The sequence below is a fragment of the Mercenaria mercenaria genome, chromosome 11 (assembly GCF_021730395.1).
Source record: "Mercenaria mercenaria strain notata chromosome 11, MADL_Memer_1, whole genome shotgun sequence".
Taxonomy (NCBI): Eukaryota; Metazoa; Mollusca; class Bivalvia; order Venerida; family Veneridae; genus Mercenaria; species Mercenaria mercenaria.
In genome coordinates, this window is record NC_069371.1 from 36,572,147 (window position 1) to 36,591,109 (window position 18,963).

An 18,963-nucleotide genomic window follows, 5' to 3' on the forward strand; every position below is an offset into this window, starting at 1 on the left:
GGTCGCAAAGGCAGAATCACTTGTCGCCAGCAGGCTAAAGGTTAATGTACTTTGATCTGAACTAAGTAGTTATACTGGTGAAAGGTGGACACGAAAGCTAACGAACGAGCAAACTTCAAGGAATTTACCTTTAGTCATTTTTTAGTATTATCTCTACTAAAACATTGCACAGTCAAATGAATTTTAAGTATTTTAAAATTTTGCTGAAGGTCCATTTTAAATTTTAATTGTAAATGAAAGCAGTCGCATGTAAGGGCCTCGTCTCACAAATTGAAAAAGCTTATATAAGGCAAATCTTGACCGCAATATTACATTTCAGACTTCTACTCTTGGTTAGACTTAGGCATTGGATAAAAGGTAAATATAAAGTTCATCATTTACAGCAGGGTTTTAGGAACAGCCTGAAATATAACGTTACAAATCGTGAATCGCGTTACGTTATGTAATTATACTTTCCTGCATAATACCATCAGAAGCTTGCAAGTCATAAAACGGAGGACATCGCGCTATCAACGTTCTTTTTCTTAATCAGTTTAATTATAATTTTGCTTTTTAAAATGTTTTATTTTGGAATAGAAAATCATTTTTACATTTTAGAAAGTCATATAAACGTCTGTGTACATAGTTGCTCTTTCGTCTTTCAAATCTGTTGTAACTATCTGCCAAAATTTTGAGCCCGATCTAAGAATCTGCTGTTAAAATGGAAACGTTTGATTTTTAAAGATATCTTCAGATTTTATTAACAGCAATTTACATCCGTGTGTATATTTCTGGCCAAGAAACCATTTTACATTTTTTTTTTACAAAATTCTTTCAAAAATCTTTATTTACAGGTTGCACTGTTGCATTTTTACAATATTGCTTTTACGCTAATATATCATGAAAGTTGTATAACTCCAATACAAATAAAGCGAAATTGAAATTGTAAAAGTACCATAAAAACTATTTTATCAAAAGCGACAACAAACAGCATTAACAGCAACAAACGCTACATTGTCGAAAATGTAATGCCTTAAACTTAAATCTAAGCTTATTTCCTTCGGTCAATCAATGTACAATAATATATAGTATAAATATATGAACTTTCTTCTTAGGTATAGAATCAATATCAACTGTTTGAAATATAGCCATTAATAATTTCTCGAGTTTAAAAGTATTACTATTTGAAATTAATATTAATTAAGATTTAGGAATGAAAAACATTGTTACCACAAAAACACCAAAAGGTGCATTTTTAAGATGGTTTCAAAATGGTTTCCATGTCCACCAACGCCAATCAGATTGAAACTGGCCAATCTAATTGGCAACTTTTTGCAAAGAAGGTAAAACACACACAAGTCAAGAAAAAATAGACAATCTTACTTGTGAAATATTATCACAGGTATGTACATACCATTGTTTTTTTTCCCAGGTAACAATGAGACTACTCTTCATAGCTCTTATCTTACCGGCGTTGGCATTTGCCATTCCAGAAAAGAGATTCGTTTTGGACAATATATGTAAGTATTTTATATTAAAAACATATTTTACTATAATGTGCAATATAGACTTATAGAAACTGTACAAACTTTCAAGTTTACTTGTATTCCAAACATAAAAACTTGCAGAAAACAGAACTGTTTTAGAGAAAACATGTCAGCCACCAAGGCTCATTTTTCAACTTTCTCTCGAATTATATCAAGAATGAATAATAGCATAAATGGGCACAAACAGGCAAAACTTGTCCGATCAAATGTTTTGTGTTGTCTTACATTCTCATTCTATCATATTGTGCATGTACCTACTACATTTTGTTTTTCATATTTCCTCTATTTAAGTAAGCCATTTATTGAACGTCGTTCACTCAGAAGTTCAACAACATTCACCAACTACGTAGTTTTATTATAAGTAAAACGTTTTTCTCTAAGATTATGTCAGTTTCATTTGAAATGTACAAGAAACCTAAATGCATGAAAAATAGAAGGTTTTAGCTTGATATCAAGTGTTTTTTTTATTTTTTAAAGGTTTTATGACATTTCCAGTAACATAAGACAACGCGTCAGACTTTGCCAAAAATAGCTGTCACGACATAATTTGCAAGCTGTGTGACGCCATGTTGCGCGTCACGTTACGCGTCTAAATTGGCATTTTTTTGGTTAAGTTTAATCATAAACATGGTATAAACGCCCTACGGGAAATCGGATTCCTTTGTCGATACCCTTGTATCCATTACATGCTCAGTCAAGTGTGACATGTTCACCATAAGTGTTTCTTCCCTTGAGAAGGAACACTAAACAGAACATTAGTGTGTTTTACTCGTAAGATCAAATTATCTCTTTGTTACGAACATCAGATTTTACAATAGCTCTTGTTGAAAAGGTTTCCCATAGTGTTTACTTGGTGAAAGATATTTTCAACAGTATCGGTTTATTTCAGTATATGTTTATGACTTGAAGTAGGATTGATAAGCCAGACAACAATTAGAACCGACATGTAGGCAATGATTTAACTCGTTGGAAACATTGATCTCGTTGGAAGTAGCTTGTGAACAGGCTGGTCAGATATTTTCATACAAAGGGACATTTAGAGCCCGTGCACTATCTTAGCCACGTAAGGACCCCCTGGTAAACACCTTCCACAAACCAGTGACTGATTATCGAAACGTTTTAAGAGAGTGAGATCAGCCGACGTTTAATTCAGGTTTTCGATGTCATAGTTTTAATTATGTGAATGACGAAAAACAACAACAACAACAACAACAACAACAAAAAACCAAAAAACATTAACCTAAAATTTTATTTTATTTCAAGTGAGTCTTGTCAATCAGACAACAATTAAACAGGACCTCCAGGCGATGATTGATGTCGTTGGAAGTGATCCTACCGAACAAGCCTGTGAACAAGCTGGTCACAAATACCTGTCAGGACTTCTGGACCATTCTGTACCGCTATTATGCCATTCGTGAGTTCCTAGTTTTTAAGAGTATTGATACATTATTTTTTTTTTAAACTCATGGAACCTTTCATGATTCTAATTTGGCGACAATTCATTTTTAAATACATATTACATCTGTGTAATGTGCATTGTGCATTCTTAGAATTTGTTATTTTGCGCGTTATGTCTTGCTGTAGACTGGTTATTTTGCTCATAATGTCTTACTGTAGACTGGTTATTTTTGCGCGTTATAAGATTCATGTGTAGAGATACGTACATGGCTTCCGTCCTACTGTAGACTTGTTATTTTGCGCGTTGTCTTACTGTAGACTGGTTAAATAGCGCGATAGGTCTTACTGTACACTATTTATTTGCGTGTTGTAAGATTTATGTGTAGAGATAAGTGCATGGCTTCCGTCTTACTGTAGACTGGTTATTTTCGCGTTATGTCTCACTGCAGACAGGTTATTTTGCGCGATGTAAGATTTATGTATAGAGATAAGTACAAGGATTCCGTCTCACTGTGGATTGGTTACTTTGCGCGTTAGAAGATGTTTGTATAGAGATAAGTACATGGCTCCCACCTTACTGTAGACTGGTTATTTTGTGCCTTATATATTACTGTAGACTGGTTAATTAGGGCGTTATGTCTTACTGTAAACTGGTTAGTTTGTGCGTTATTAGCTTTATGTGTAGAGATAAGTACTCGGCGTCCGCCTTACTGAAGGCTGGTTAATTAGCGCGTTAAGTTTTACTGTAGACTGATTGATTTGCGCGTTATGTCTTACTGTAGACTGGTTACTTGTGCGTTATTAGATTTATGTGTAGAGATAAGTACTTGGCGTCCGTCTCACTGAATGCGTTATAATATTTATGTACAGAGATAAGTACTTGGCGTCCGTCTCACTGAATGCTGGCTAATTAGCGCGTTATGTTCTACTGTAGACTGGTTAATTAGCGCGTTTTGTCGTACTGTAAACTGGTTATTGCGCGCATTATAATATCTATATGTAGACATAAGTACTTGGCATCTGTCGCACTGAAGGCTGGTAATTAGCGCGTTAAGTCCTACTGTAGACGGGGTAATTAGCGCGTTTTGTCTTACTGAAGACTTAGTTAGTTTGTGCGTTTTTAGATTTATGTGTAGAGATAAGTACTTGGCGCCCGACTTACTGCAGACTTTTTTGCGCATTGTACTATCTATGTGTAGAGATAAGTTCTTGGAGTCCGTCTCACTGAAGGCTGGTTATTTCAAGCGTTAAATATTAATGTATAATCATAGATAAGTACTTGGCGTCCGTCTTACTGTAGACTGGTTATTTTGCATTATTCTTTCCCTATCTTTATGTTCATTTACATGCACATGCATTTAGCTAATAGTATTTTTTTGAAATGATGCTAACCTTTTCTGATGTACCATATCATTATCTGACTTGCATCCACAAAAGAATTAAAAATTAAAAAGAAAATGAACTGCCGTCGACGAATCTCAAGCCTACATTTACACGGAAAAAGATACATGTAAATAACGTTACTCCATTACGTTAAGAACTATCTTAACCCAGTTTACACTTGCAACATGCTGTACATTTAAATATGAAAAGGCACAGGGTTTAATGGTTTTATTAGATATTATGTATAAATTATGCTTATATTAGTGTTTTCTGAAGTTTGTTTTCATAAATGACCGAAAATGCGATGTTCTTTCGAAATAAACTTTTTGAAAAAAGCGCGTTTAGCAGGATACAAGCTTCATAATATTTCAGTAAACCATTGACAAATATACAATAATTATACATATTTTCTGATTTTCATTTTCTAGGTTCCAGGAGCTTGTCCATCATTTCAATATAGTACCGAAAGCTACTACTACGTCTGCCCAAGTAAAGCGATTTGTTTTAGATAATATACGTAAGTATATATCCATTTTGTCAATTAGACATTGAAGTAATCATATTAGGTATGCAAATACCAAAAAGAAAAAAAAATCACACAGCAACATCTAAGGCTGAATTGTACTTGGACTTGGTCCGTTTCATGAAATGTCTCGTCTACCTTCTTCTTTTTATTGCATTGACATTTCCATAAGCATGATACAAGTGAATGCTTAATGCTGGCTTATACCGTTGTCTTAAAATTGTAGTTAGTACATTTTCGTAAGATTGTAAACTAACATGCATTTCTCATAAATTCTGTTTAATAATCACTTCCGTCCGGTCTTTCGGTTACTAATTATTTTAGTCGGAGCAAGTATTAGAATTCTGTCGACACGACGACAGCGCCTTGCTACAAAACATCTATCCATTCTACATATTGCGTTACCGATAAAACAAAGAAACAAAGTCGCAAAAAATAATGAGCAGATTCTAGATCTTTCTTTTGTCACAATTATGACGAATGTATGACGCATGACGACGATACACTTTTAGCGCCACACTGCTTTGTTAACCAGAGGCAAGATTTAAACCAGCATCGACAGCGCGTTCCCTCGTAATCCGACCAGATGTTAAAACTATGAGCAGTTCAAACGAACGAGAGTGCGAATTCTTTCTTTACAAACTAAGCAACCTTGATAATAATCTATTACAAAAGAAAGTATGCCCTGTAGTTATTCCAACGAATCTCCATTTCGTTAAAGTCAAGTTATATGATTCCCGGTGACAAATGTTGGAGCATTTTGTTGAATTGTATCAGTAAATAACAGATTTGTCCTTTTTCGGCCGAACGTCGTCTAGGAACGAATTTCTTGACCTGGACTAACCCGTGCCACGTGACTTAAGTTTACAAATCAAATCACTCGATAACGCATTATAGATAATTTATCAAAATGAAAGATTTATGCACCACTCTGCCTGATTGGACGAGAGTGTCTAGTTTTTCTTCCACTGATTGTGCAACGCTGAGTGAAATGCCAGACAAAGCGTTTATGCTTAATGACGCTGTTTACAGTTTTAAGGCTACGTTTCGCTCCGTATATTTACCAAGAATATTGATATATCTGAAAATTGTGAGTTGAATAAATGTAATAAATCCTGTTCAAATACAAACACATATCAATTTACAGAGAGAGCTGAATACGGCCTGCGTATCACATGAATTAGGGTGTATTTAGCCGATCGATAAATATCTTCTAGGTAGAGAAGTGTCTTCCAGACCACTGCTATAATCATTCGTCGTAGAAAAAACGAAACAAAATTGCACCTCTACGAAAGCTTTGTGAAAAATTAAAAGAGAACCATTTAAATTCTTAAAGTGTCGTGTTTAGTTATGCTATTTGCAAATTGTTAGATAGATGTTAGAATAACACAAATGATATGAAAACCTCATAAACTTCTTGTCTTATTACAATTTGCGACAATCTTTTAAAGATATTACTTTTTGTATAATAATTTCGCTGCCAACAGAAACGTGTTTATTCTAGTGATTAAATACCGGCATCCTAACCTCAGCATGCCTAAGTCCGAACTTGAACTCATATGAGAACAGGATCCGTGCTTACGCAGCACATCCTCAATGGCATTGTGGACACCGTAAACAAGCATTACGATGACGACAAATCATGACCTGACGAACAACGAGTCTCCTGTCTTGAAATGAAATGCAAAAAACTCCCAAGACTTCTCAATATTGTGTTGCTCTAGGAGATGGTGTTGCGATTTCAAAGCGACGTCACAAGGACGGCAATGAGATATGACGAACAGTTCAGCTCTAGCGGTTGTTAAACGACGTCTGTCTGACCGTGGAGGGTCGGTAGTTCCGACGGTCGTATTGAACGAATTATCGAACATCTACGACAATGTAATGCCCTGCTTATGTCTATGACGGTGGCGCAATCAGCAAGCATTTTCATAGCCTGAACACGTCGGTTTTAATTTAACCTTGACATTTTCCTATCATGGTTGTGCTTTTACTCTCATAAATAGTATAAAGACATGCCTTACAGATTTTAGTCGACATGTTCTTCTTCCACGATGTGCACATGCAAAAACAATGTAACCACTGATTTTGCTGTAATACTTTTCATGTGAAATGTACTTCGCAAATTTTATGCTTCAGTAAATGATTGTTGTATACTGTTTCGTACAAGGATGTTGGCATTATATCGACTTAAGTTGGTAAACAGAAGCGCACTTTCTTTTGAAATTGGGTGAAGTTGGTGTATCATTTGCATATTGTCGCAAGAGTAAAGTGGGAAATTTATGCATTTCTTGTCAGCTTGAAGATGTCAGATAATTTTATACAAAAGGTGAAATGTAGTGCTCATGCATTATCTTAGTCACGGGAGGACCCCTTGGTAAAACTAACGACCTTCAAGAAGCCAGAGATTGATTATCGAAAAAATTTAACAAAGTCAGAGCAGCGGATGTGCTATTAAGGTTTACGGTGTCATATATTAATTAATGACACGAAAACAATAAACAAAAACAACATGTTTTATTTTTATTTCAAGTGAGTCTTGTCAATCAGACAACAATTAAACAGGACCTCCAGGCGATGATTGATGTCGTTGGAAGCGATCCTACTGAACAAGCTTGTGAACAGGCTGGTCACAAATACCTGTCAGGACTTCTCGACCATTCTGTACCACTATTATGTCATTCGTGAGTTATCAAGTGTTTTTATTTAACATTATAACTCATGGAACCTTTTATGTTTCTAAATTAGCGATAATTTATCTTAAAAACATAAGGTAGTCAGTGTAAATTGCCTGTGTAATTCTGCATCTCGTGCATGGCGTCCTGTTTACTATTGACTGGTTATATTGCGCGTTATAAGATTTATGAGTAGAGATAAATGCTGATTATTTTGCGCGTGATAAGGTTTGTGTATATAGTAATATGTAAAAGGAGTCTGTCTTACTGTAGACTGTTTTTTTGCGCGTTATAACATTTATGCCTAGAGATATTACCTGGCGTCCGACTTACTGTAGACTGGTTAATTTTCGCATTATGTCGTTTTCTAAACTTGCTATTTTACGCGTAGTAAGATTTATGTATAGATATAAATACAAAGCGTCCTTTTTACAGCAGACTGGTTATTTTGCGCGTTTGAGGATTTATGTGTAGAGATGAGTACTTGGCATCCGACTTACTGTACTGATTGATGTGCGCGTTATGGCTTACTGTAGACTGGTTATTTTGCGTATTCTAATATCTATGTGTAGAGATAAGTACAGGGCGTCCATCTCACAGTAGGCTAGTTATTTCAAGCGTTATAATATTCATGCTAAGTCATTTCACAGATCCAAACACAACTCGCAGACACAGAAAAATCCAATATATTCTGCTTTGCATAAACGAATTTCTGTTATCAAAGTTTCCAGTGAGTGCAACTAAACGTTTCATCATACCTCTCACATATAGAGAATGAATGCAAAATATTATATGTTACCATGATCTTATGTGAAACGAAAACAAGTGCTATCCATAGGTTCAAAGTTTTATTAAGGTAGTTCTGCATGTTCGGATAAAAACTTTTTCTGCAATGTAGAATTTGATTAAACCCTATTTTTTCTAAACTTTAGAATATACTTAGAAAATGAGGAAAATAAAAAACATAAGGTCGTGTGTTTAATTCTTTGCTAGACTGATTTGAAAAATTTAGACCTTAGACAAGTTTTCATAATAGACTAGTAGGGGAATATCACAATTTTGATAACATCTTCTCGAATAGAAATTTTTCTACAATGTAGATTTTGATGAACCTTTTCACACTCTTCAAGAAACATATGGTCTATGATATGATGAAATAAAATGTGTTGGTCCCTGTGATTTTTTTCTTTAGAAAACTGTTAATGATTAAAGAGATCCACAAATTACACATTGATTTTAAAACATAATTGGTACTTAGTCAGTGTTTCAAACGTTTAAATATCATATTTGAGTCCAGGCTTTATTCTTCGTTATCCGGATAAATGACGTTACGCCATTAAGTTAAGAACTATCTTAACCCAGTTTACCCTTGCAACATGCTGTTCATTCAAATATGAAGAGGCATAGGGTGTCATGGGCTTATTAGATATTATGTATAAATAATTTTATTATTAGTGTTTTCTGAAGTTTATTTTCATTATTGGCCGAAAATGCGATGTTCCTTCGCAATAAATTTATTGAAAAAAGCGTGTTTAGCAGGATAAAATGCTTCATAATATTTCAGTAAACAATTGACAAATATACAATAATTATACTTATTTTCTGATTTTCATTTTCTAGGTTCCAGGAGCTTGTCCATCATTTCAATATAGTACCGAAAGCTACTACTACGTCTGCCCAAGTGAAGCGATTTGTTTTAGATAATATACGTAAGTAGTCAATTAGACATTTAACTAATCGTATGAGGTATGCAAATATCAAACAGAAAAACATCTAAGGCTGAAATGTATTTAGTCCGTTTCATGAAACGTCTCATTTACCTTTTTCTTTTTTATTGCATTGACATTTCCATAAGCATGATACAAGTGAATGCTTAATGCTGGCTTATACCGTTGTCTTAAAATTGTAGTTAGTACATTTTCGTAAGATTGTAAACTAACATGCATTTCTCATAAATTCTGTTTAATAATCACTTCCGTCCGGTCTTTTGGTTACTAATTATTTTAGTCGGAGCAAGTATTCGAATTATATCGACACGACGACAGCGCCTTGCTACAAAACATCTATCCATTCTACATATTGCGTTACCGATAAAACAAAGAAACAAAGTCGCAAAAAATAATGAGCAGATTCTAGATCTTTCTTTCGTCACAATTATGACGAATGTATGACACATAATGACGATACACTTTAAGCGCACCGATGCTTTGTTAACCAGAGGCAAGATTCAAACCAGCATCGACAGGGCGTGCCCAGGTAATACGACCAGATGTTAAAACTTAAAACTATGAGCAGTTCAAACGAACGAGAGTGCGAATTCTTTCTTTACATTCTAAATTCTAAGCAACCTTGATAATAATCTATTACAAAAGAAAGTATGCCCTGTAGTTATTCCAACGAATCTCCATTTCGTTAAAATCAAGTTATATGATTCCCGGTGACAAATGTTGGAGCATTTTGTTGAATTGTATCAGTAATTTACAGATTTGTCCTTTTTCGGCGAACGTCGTCTAGGAACGAATTTCTTGACCTGGACTAACCCATGCCACGTGACTTAAGTTTACAAATCATATTACTCGATAACGCATTATAGATAATTTATCAAAATGAAAGATTTATGCACCACTCTGCCTAATTGGACGAGAGTGTCTAGTTTTTTTTTCAATGATTGTGCAACGCTGAGTGAAATGCCAGACAAAGCGTTTATGCTTAATGACGCTGTTTACAATTTTAAGGCTACGTTTCGCTCAGTATATTACCAAGAATATTGATATATCTAAAAATATATCTAAAAGAGAACCATTTAGATTCTTAAAGTGTCGTGTTTAGTTATGCTATTTGCAAAGTGTTAGATAGATGATAGAATAACACAAATGATATGAAAACCGCATAAACTTCTTGTCTTATTAAATTTCGCCGACCATCTTTTGAAGGTATTACTTTTTGTATAATAATTTCGCTGCCAACAGAAACGTGTTTATTCTTGTGATTAAATACCGGCATCCTAACCTCAGCATGCCTAAGTCCGAACTTGAACTCATATGAGAACAGGATCCGTGCCTACGCCGCACATCCTCAATGGCATTGTGCACACTGAAACAAGCATTACGATGACGTCAAATCATGACCTGACGAACAACGAGTCCCCTGTCTTGAAATGAAATGCAAAGAACTCCCAAGACTTCTCAATATTGTGTTGCTCTAGGAGATGGTGTTGCGATTTCAAAGCGACGTCACAAGGGCGTCAATGCGATATTACGGACAGTTCAGTTCTATCGGTTGTTAAACGACGTCTGTCTGACCGTGGAGGGGCGGTAGTTCCGACGGTCATATTGAACAAATTATCGAACGTCTACGACAATGTAATGTCCTGCTTATGTCTATGACGGTGGCGCAATCAGCAAGCATTTTCATAGTCTGAGCACGTCGGTTTTAATTTAACCTTGACATTTTCCTATAATGGTTGTGCTTTTACTCTCATAAATAGTATAAAGATATGCTTTACAGATTTTAGTCGACATGTTCTTCTTCCATGATGTGCACATGCAAAAACAATGTAACCACTGATTTTGCTGTAATACTTTTCATGTCAAAAGTACTGCGCAAATGTTATGCTTCAATAAATGATTGTTATATACTGTTTCGTACAAGGATGTTGGCATTATATCGACTTAAGTTGGTAAACAGAGGCGCACTTTTTTTTTGAAATTGGGCAATTTAGGTTTACGGTGTCATATTTTAATTAATGACGAAAACAATAAACAACAACAACAACAATTTTTATTTTTATTTCAAGTGAGTCTTGTCAATCAGACAACAATTAAACAGGACCTCCAGGCGATGATTGATGTCGTTGGAAGCGATCCTACTGAACAAGCTTGTGAACAGGCTGGTCACAAATACCTGTCAGGACTTCTGGACCATTCTGTACCACTTTTATGTCATTCGTGAGTTATCAAGTGTTTTTATTTGTTATAACTCATGGAACCTTTCATGTTTCTAAATTAGCGATAATTCATTTTAAAAACATAAGGTAGTCAGTGTAAATTGTCTGTGTAATTCTGCATCTCGTGCATGGCGTCCTGTTTACTGTAGACTGGTTATTTTGCGCGTTATAAGATTTATGTGTAGAGATAAATGCTGATTATTTTGCGCGTGATAAGGTTTATGTCCGTTTTACTGCAGACTGGTTATTTTGCGCGTTATAACATTTATGCCTAGAGATATAACCTGGCGTCCGACTTATTGTAGACTGGTTAATTTTCGCATTATGTCTTTTTCTAAACTGGTTATTTTACGCGTAGTAAGATTTATGTATAGATATAAGTACAAAGCGTCCTTTTTACTGCTGATTGGTTATTTTGCGCGTTTGAGGATTTATGTGTAGAGATGAGTACTTGGCATCCGACTTTCTGTAGACTGATTGTTTCGCGCGTTATGGCTTACTGTAGACTGGTTATTTTGTGCATTGTAATATCTATGTGTAGAGATAAGTACAGGGCGTCCATCTTACTGTAGGCTAGTTATTTAAAGCGTTATAATATTTATGCTAAGACATTTCACAGATCCATTTGAAAGGTATTTGTATGCAAGTAATGTAAATAATGGAACACGTAGCAACACAGTTTATGGGATCTGTACAAGAGTAAACTCGACTCGCAGACACAGAAAAATCCAATATATTCTGCTTTGCATGAACGAATTTCTGTTATCAAAGTTTCCAGTGAGTGCAACTAAACGTTTCATCATCCCTCTCACATACAGAGAATGAATGCAAAATATTATATGTTAGCATGATCTTATGTGAAAAAGAAAACAAGTTCTTTTCATAGGTTCAACTTTTTATAAAGGTAGTTCTGCATGTTCGGATAAAAACATTTTCTGCAATGTAGAATTTGATTAAACCCTATTTTTCAAAACTTAAGAATATACTTAGAAAATAAGGAAAATAAAATAAAAAAAAAAAAAAACAACATAAGGTCGTGTGTTTAATTCTTTGCTAGACTGATTTGAAAAATTTAAACCTTAGACAAGTTTTCATAACAGACTAGTAGGGGAAAATCACAATTTTGATAACATCTTCTCGAATAGAAATTTTTCTACAATGTAGATTTTGATGAACCTTTTCACACTCTTCAAAAAACTTATGGTCTATAATATGATGTAATAAAATGTGTTGGTCCCTGTGCTTTTTTTGAGAAAACTGTTCACGATTAAAGAGATCCGCAAATTACACGTTGATTTAAAACATAATTGGTATTTAGTCAGTGTTTCAAACGTTTTAATATCATATTTGAGTCCAGGCTTTATTCTTCGTTATCCGGATAGATGACGTGACGCCATTACGTTAAGAACTATCTTAACCCATATGCTGTACATTCAAATATGAAGAGGGATAGGGTGTGATGGTTTAATTAGATATTATGTATAAATAATGTTTACAGTAATGTTTTCTGAAGTTTATTTTCATTATTGACCGAAAATGCGATGTTCCTTCGCAATAAACTTCTTGAGAAAAGCGCTTTTAGCAGGATACAATGCTTCATAATATTTCAGTACACAATTGACAAATATACAATAATTATACATATTTTCTGATTTTCATTTCCTAGGTTCCAGGAGCTTGTCCATCATTTCAATATAGTACCGAAAGCTACTACTACGTCTGCCCAAGTGAAGCGATTTGTTTTAGATAATATACGTAAGTATATATCCATTTTGTCAGTTAGACATTTATTTAATCGTATTAGGTATGCAAACACCAAAAAGAAAAAAAATCACACAACAACATCTAAGGCTGAAATATACTTGGTCTGTTTCATGAAATGTTTCGTCTACCTTTTTCTTTTCATTGTATAGACATTTCCATAAGCATTATTCAAGTGAACGCTTAATGTAGGCCTATACCGTTGTCTTAAAACTGTAGTTAGTACATTTTCGTAAGATTGTAAACTAACATGCATTTCTCATAAATTCTGTTTAATATTCACTTGCGTCCTGTCTTTCGGTTACTAATTATTTTAATTTAGTCGGAGCAAGTATTCGAATTTTATCGACACGACGACAGCGCCTTGCTACAAAACATCTAACAATGATACATATTGCGTTACCGTTAAAATAAAGAAAAAAGGTTGTAAAACATAATGCGAATATTCTAGATCTTTCTTTCGTCACAATTATGACGAATGTATGACTCATGATGACGATACATTCTTTGCGCCACACTCTCTCACACTCACTAAATAAATGCTTGTTAGCAAGAAGCAGGACTCAAACCAACATCAATACGTCAACAGCTCCTGGTAATCCAACCACGTGTAAATCTTTTCTGTGACGTTAAAACCAGGATGTTGTTATACAGACCGTCTAAAAACTGCGAATTATTTACTAACGAAGCAACTTTAATAATACTGTATTGCAAAAGAAAATGTACCCTGTAGTTTTCCCACTAATTTTCATTTTGTTAAAATCAAACAATATGATATCCGATACCAAATATTGAAGCATTTTGTTGAAATGTACATGTAAATTGCAAATTGGTCCTTTTTATATACAGTGCAAACTCTGTAGAGCAACACCCTTTAGGAGATATAAATACTGACTGTTATGTAGAGGTTGTTGTTCTGGAGAGAAAAATTTGGTAGTATTTTTCAGCTGAGGGAAATTTTGATGATGTTGTTACAGAGTGGTTTTTGCTTAAGAGTGCCGCTCTGGAGAGGCTGTACTCTAATGTGTGTTCGTTGCCCATAGAAAGGTGTTTATTCCTGCGATGAAAAAACAGACATCCTAACATCAGCATGTCTAAATCCGAATTGGAACTCATTCGTGAACAGGGCCCGTACCTGTGCCGCACACCCCATCGTAAATGGCATTGTACACATTGTAAACAATCATTACGATAACGTCGCACCATGACCTGACGAACAAAGAGTCTCCGGTCTCGAATGAAATTCAAAGAACTCTCAGCATTGTGTTGCCCTGCAAAATTGTATTGCGGTTTCAAAGCGACGTCACAAGGGCGTCAACGCGATATGACGGACAGTTCTAGCGGTGGTTAAACGTATAAGATTCTTTCACTGGTTGCAGGTGCAGATGGGAATTTCCGGCCTCGAGGGTAACTGTTTAGGCAGTAACGAGGCACCTTCCGAACAGTTATCCGAGAGCCGGATATCCCCATCTGCACCTATAAGTAGTGACATAATCTTTTTCTTGCATACCGATTTCAAAAAATAATAAAAACTAAATCAATCGAATGACTTCTTTTTAGAACTATTTCTTATAGCAGCGTATCTAAACAAAACTTCTGTAAACAGGAAAGACGTCATGACGTTTCAAAGATAAATAACAATGTTTAGTTCCGGTTTTGTTTTATCAGTTGCAGCGTAACGTTATGAATTTTTGATAAAATAACGTGTTTTGAATCGAGAAATATACTATCAGGAACAAAGAGGAACTGTTAAGGTATTGGACCTTTATTCCGTTTTTTTAAAATAAATTATAAATAACGACATAAATCTTATACATATATGTAGTTCGTAATACGTCATTTACAGCACGAGAGTCATCTTACTGTAAGATGGAAATCCCAGTCTGGTTTGCAAGAAATGTCTGTCTGACCGTGGAGGGTCGGTAGTTCCAAAGGTCGTATTGAACGAATTATCAAACTGCTCTGGCAATCAAATGCCCTACTCACGTCTGTGACGCTGGAACCAGCAAGAATTTTCATAGCCCGAGCACGTTTATTCCATTTTGGCTGTGACATTTTCTTATTGGGGTTGTGTTTTTACCCTAATATAGAGAATGTGGTTAACAGATTTTAGTCGACATGTTCTTCTTCCATGATGTGCACATTGCAAAAACGATGTAACAAATGATTTTGCTGTAATACTTTCATGTCAAATGCACTGGGCAAATTTTGTGTATATCGATTTAAGTTGGAAAACAAAAGCGCACTTTCTTTTGAAATTGGGTGAAGTTGATGTATAACTTGCATACTATCGCAAAGGTAAAGCAGGAAATTTATGCATTTTTTGTCGGCTTGAAGAAGTCAGATATTTTTATACAAATGGGAAATTTAGTGCTCATGCATTATGCATTACCTTAGTCGCGGGAGGATCCCTTTGGTAAAACTACCGACTTCAAGAAACCGGAGATTGATTATCGAGAGGTTTTTACAAAGTCAGAGCAGCCAATGTGTAATTCAGGTTTACGGTGTCAAATTTAATTAATGATGAAAAAACAACAAAATTAATGTCGTAAAGAGTTTTATTTTTATTTCAAGTGAGTCTTGTCAATCAGACAACAATTAAACAGGATCTCCAGGCGATGATTGATATTATTGGAAGTGATCCTACCGAACAAGCCTGTGAACAAGCTGGCCACAAATACCTGTCAGGACTTCTGGACCATTCTGTACCACTATTATGCCATTCGTGAGTTACGACTTCTCAAGTGTTTTTATTTCTTATGACTTATAAGATGTATGTGTAGAGATAAATGCTGGTTATTTTGCGTCTTGCTGTAGAATGGTTAGTTTGCGCGTTATTAAATTTATATGTAGAGATACGTATCTTGCGTCCGACGTACTGTAGACTGGTAATTTGTTCGTTTTGTCTTTTTCTAGACTGTTTTTTTTTGCGCATTGTAAGATTTATGTATAAATATATAACAAGTCGTCTGTCGAACTGCAGATTGGTTATTTTCTTCGTTAGAATAATTATTTGTAGAGATGAGTATTTGTCGTCGGTCTAAACAATGTATAGTGCTGAGTGCAAAGCAGGTCTCCTTTTTATGTCTTACATATTCGTCCGATATGATTTGTGACTCGTATCATTTCATGTTTTAGGTTCCAAGAACTTATTCACCATTTCAATATAGTACCAAATGTAACTCCTACGTCGTCCCAAGTAAAGAGATTGAGTAAGTACTTTTACATTTAAAAAATGAAAAGGAGAAAGATTTCATAAAAATTACCGCGTTACAAGAGCACAGCCTCACCAAACAAAGCCCTACAGCAGTGTATGTATAGACAATGCACATATTCGTTTTGATGCATTTGCAATAGCGTGCGAGTAGTGAAATTTCACATAACAAGGTGGAATACACTTTTCAGCAATTGTTTATCTTTATTTCTTTACAAATGGCATTCATTTTGAAAGGGAGACAACTTTTTCTCGACGGATCTATAAAATATTTGGAAAAAGTGTGAAATTTCACCACTCGCACACTATTGCAAATGCATCAAAACGAACATGTGTAACAGTTCTTTGAAAATGGTGAGTTTTTAAAGGCGCTTGACTGTCCGAAAGTGTGGCCCCTTCAGGCAGTCCTTTTCCGGAACTCAATGTTTATATCAGTATACTGACACTTGTTCCGTAAAGTAATATACATGTTTTACAGGCTGTTCAATTTTCATGTTAAACAACTCTTTCTTCCTATGATTTGGTGTGGTTTGATTTTTGTTTCCCAAAACGTAATGCTAAGCCTTAATGTACAAAAATACAAAGAACAGTATATCAAATAAGTACCAAGGACATGAGAAACACAACTTACTAGTACATTTTACAAGTTTCAATTTAACTAATGCACAGTAACGACTATATATTTTGTTCCAGGTTGAATGAAATGCGAAACTTGCGTAGACCTATGGTTCTGAATTATGGAATTTTTGAAATAAATTTTGCATGAAAACTATTTGTTCTGTTGTTATGAATATGTTTCTAGAAGTCTGATAATTCCAGGCTTCATGATTACAAGGAATACAACTACATGAAAAGACAATTCTTTATTCTAACATTCTCTTTGTCCTGTAAACGTAAGCACGAGAAAGAACATGGTAGCTTATTTCATGAAAATATGTCCAACATTATAACGAGAATTCCCTTTACGCACTTAACTTGACTTAAGTAATGAAACAATCTTCCTTTGTACGTTACATTTTCATATACGTTTCCTCTGACATTTCTATTCCAGGAAACAAAGAAATATAGATATTTACAAGAAGGCCATGATAGCCTTATATCGCTCACCTGAGTTTAGTTGCTTGCTTGAACAAATTCAAAAACAAAATCTAGGTGAGTAGGTCATGTTAAAGATTATTCAAGATAACCACTGGAATCTGTTTAAAAATATACAGGTGATCCAGATCTCCTTGCTGTAGCTTCAAAAACAAGATTGTAGGTCAGTAGGTCAGGGTTAAGAATATTAAGATGAGTATTGAAATCTGTATAAAAAGATATAAACGTGATCCAAATTTCTATGCTGTACCTTCAAAAAAAAAAAAAAAAAAAAAAAAAAAAAATAAAAAAAAAAAAAATAAATAAATAAATAAAAAGAAGAAAGAAAGTAGGTAGGTAGGTCAGGATTAAGACTATTCAACTATTCAAGATGACTATTGACATCCGTATGAAAATTATACATGTGGTCCAAATTTCTATGCTGTACCTTCAAAGAAAAAGTCTATGTAAAACAAGGGACCACCCGAGCGTGGAGGGTCATGATTTGAACAGGCTTGGTAAAGAAACACAGCTTGTCACATACCAGATTAATAAGCTCTGGGCCTTATAGTTTCAGATTTTTTAAAAGGGGTTTCCCTTATAAGCCAATGTAAAAACTGTTGACCCCGAGGGTCAGTCAATTTGACCTCAGGGTCATGATTTTAACAAATTTAATAGTTGGCCACCAGGTAAATACTAAATACTAAATATCGTAGTTCTGGGCCTTATGGTTATGGACAAGAATAACTTTAAAGATTTTTTCCTTTATAAGTTAATAGATACTGAAATTGGTGCATATGTTAAGAAATCATAGATGTCAGTGGAGTCATTTAAACCCCAGCATAGGAAATAAAATATTTCATAATTGAACAAGTATTATTAAAAATAGTGATGCAAATTTAAGAGTGTATGTGCCCCTTATCTTCGTCCATCAAAGAATTAATGACATCTTTTTTTATGGACAGTGTTATATTTGAAGTAGGTGATGACGTGGAACAATGGCCTAAAGTCTGAATCAAATCCATTCAGTCATAACTGTGACAGATTAAAACAGCATCCAATTCAAAGTATACAAGTTACTTAATTAATTGAATACTTCTGACTATTTCTGGTCAGAATCAAATATGTCGAGTGATAACAGAGACAAAGCGAAATTGCATCAAAACTTCGACCAAAGTGTAGACGCGGATGCCAGGACAAGTAGGATACTATTATTATTTTAAAGAATTTATTTCGCAATGTTTTGTTTCGTTGGGTTTAAAGACAACGGCATTATTTAGCTTATATATAGACTTTCCAGCTTTTGATGGCGGGGGAAGACCCCAGGTGCTTGTCTAGGTATTATTTTAGTAATGGGCATGAAAAAAATGCGCAAGCGTGGTTTTGTGCCAACAGCGGTGAAGGACAAGTGATGTAAAGTCAGTGACATTAACCGCTGTGCAATGGAGTATTCGACTGTTTAA

The 18,963-nt window shown here is 34.8% G+C and overlaps 1 protein-coding gene across 1 annotated transcript; it reads left to right on the top strand.

Annotated features, from left to right (window-relative positions):
• The first annotated feature begins 296 nt into the window (after window positions 1-296).
• LOC123532848 (uncharacterized) lies at window positions 297-17,198 on the top strand. The gene is made up of 11 exons (XM_045314441.2): window positions 297-357; window positions 1,412-1,499; window positions 2,790-2,940; window positions 4,736-4,824; window positions 7,364-7,514; window positions 9,126-9,214; window positions 11,302-11,452; window positions 13,118-13,206; window positions 15,787-15,937; window positions 16,351-16,424; window positions 17,120-17,198. The coding sequence occupies exons 2-11, from the start codon at window positions 1,418-1,420 to the stop codon at window positions 17,122-17,124; spliced, it is 1,032 nt and encodes a 343-aa protein (XP_045170376.1). The 5' UTR covers window positions 297-357; window positions 1,412-1,417; the 3' UTR covers window positions 17,125-17,198.
• The last annotated feature ends 1,765 nt before the right edge of the window (window positions 17,199-18,963 follow it).

What these genes read in the sequence shown, in the direction of transcription:
- LOC123532848 (XM_045314441.2), top strand. Translation starts at nt 1,418, where the DNA reads ATGAGACTACTCTTCATAGCTCTTATCTTACCGGCGTTGGCATTTGCC. An exon ending in GTACCGCTATTATGCCATTC is followed by an intron (nt 2,941 to 4,735) that starts GTGAGTTCCTAG and finishes TTCATTTTCTAG; the next exon opens with GTTCCAGGAGCTTGTCCATC. An exon ending in ATTTGTTTTAGATAATATAC is followed by an intron (nt 13,207 to 15,786) that starts GTAAGTATATAT and finishes TTTTATTTCAAG; the next exon opens with TGAGTCTTGTCAATCAGACA.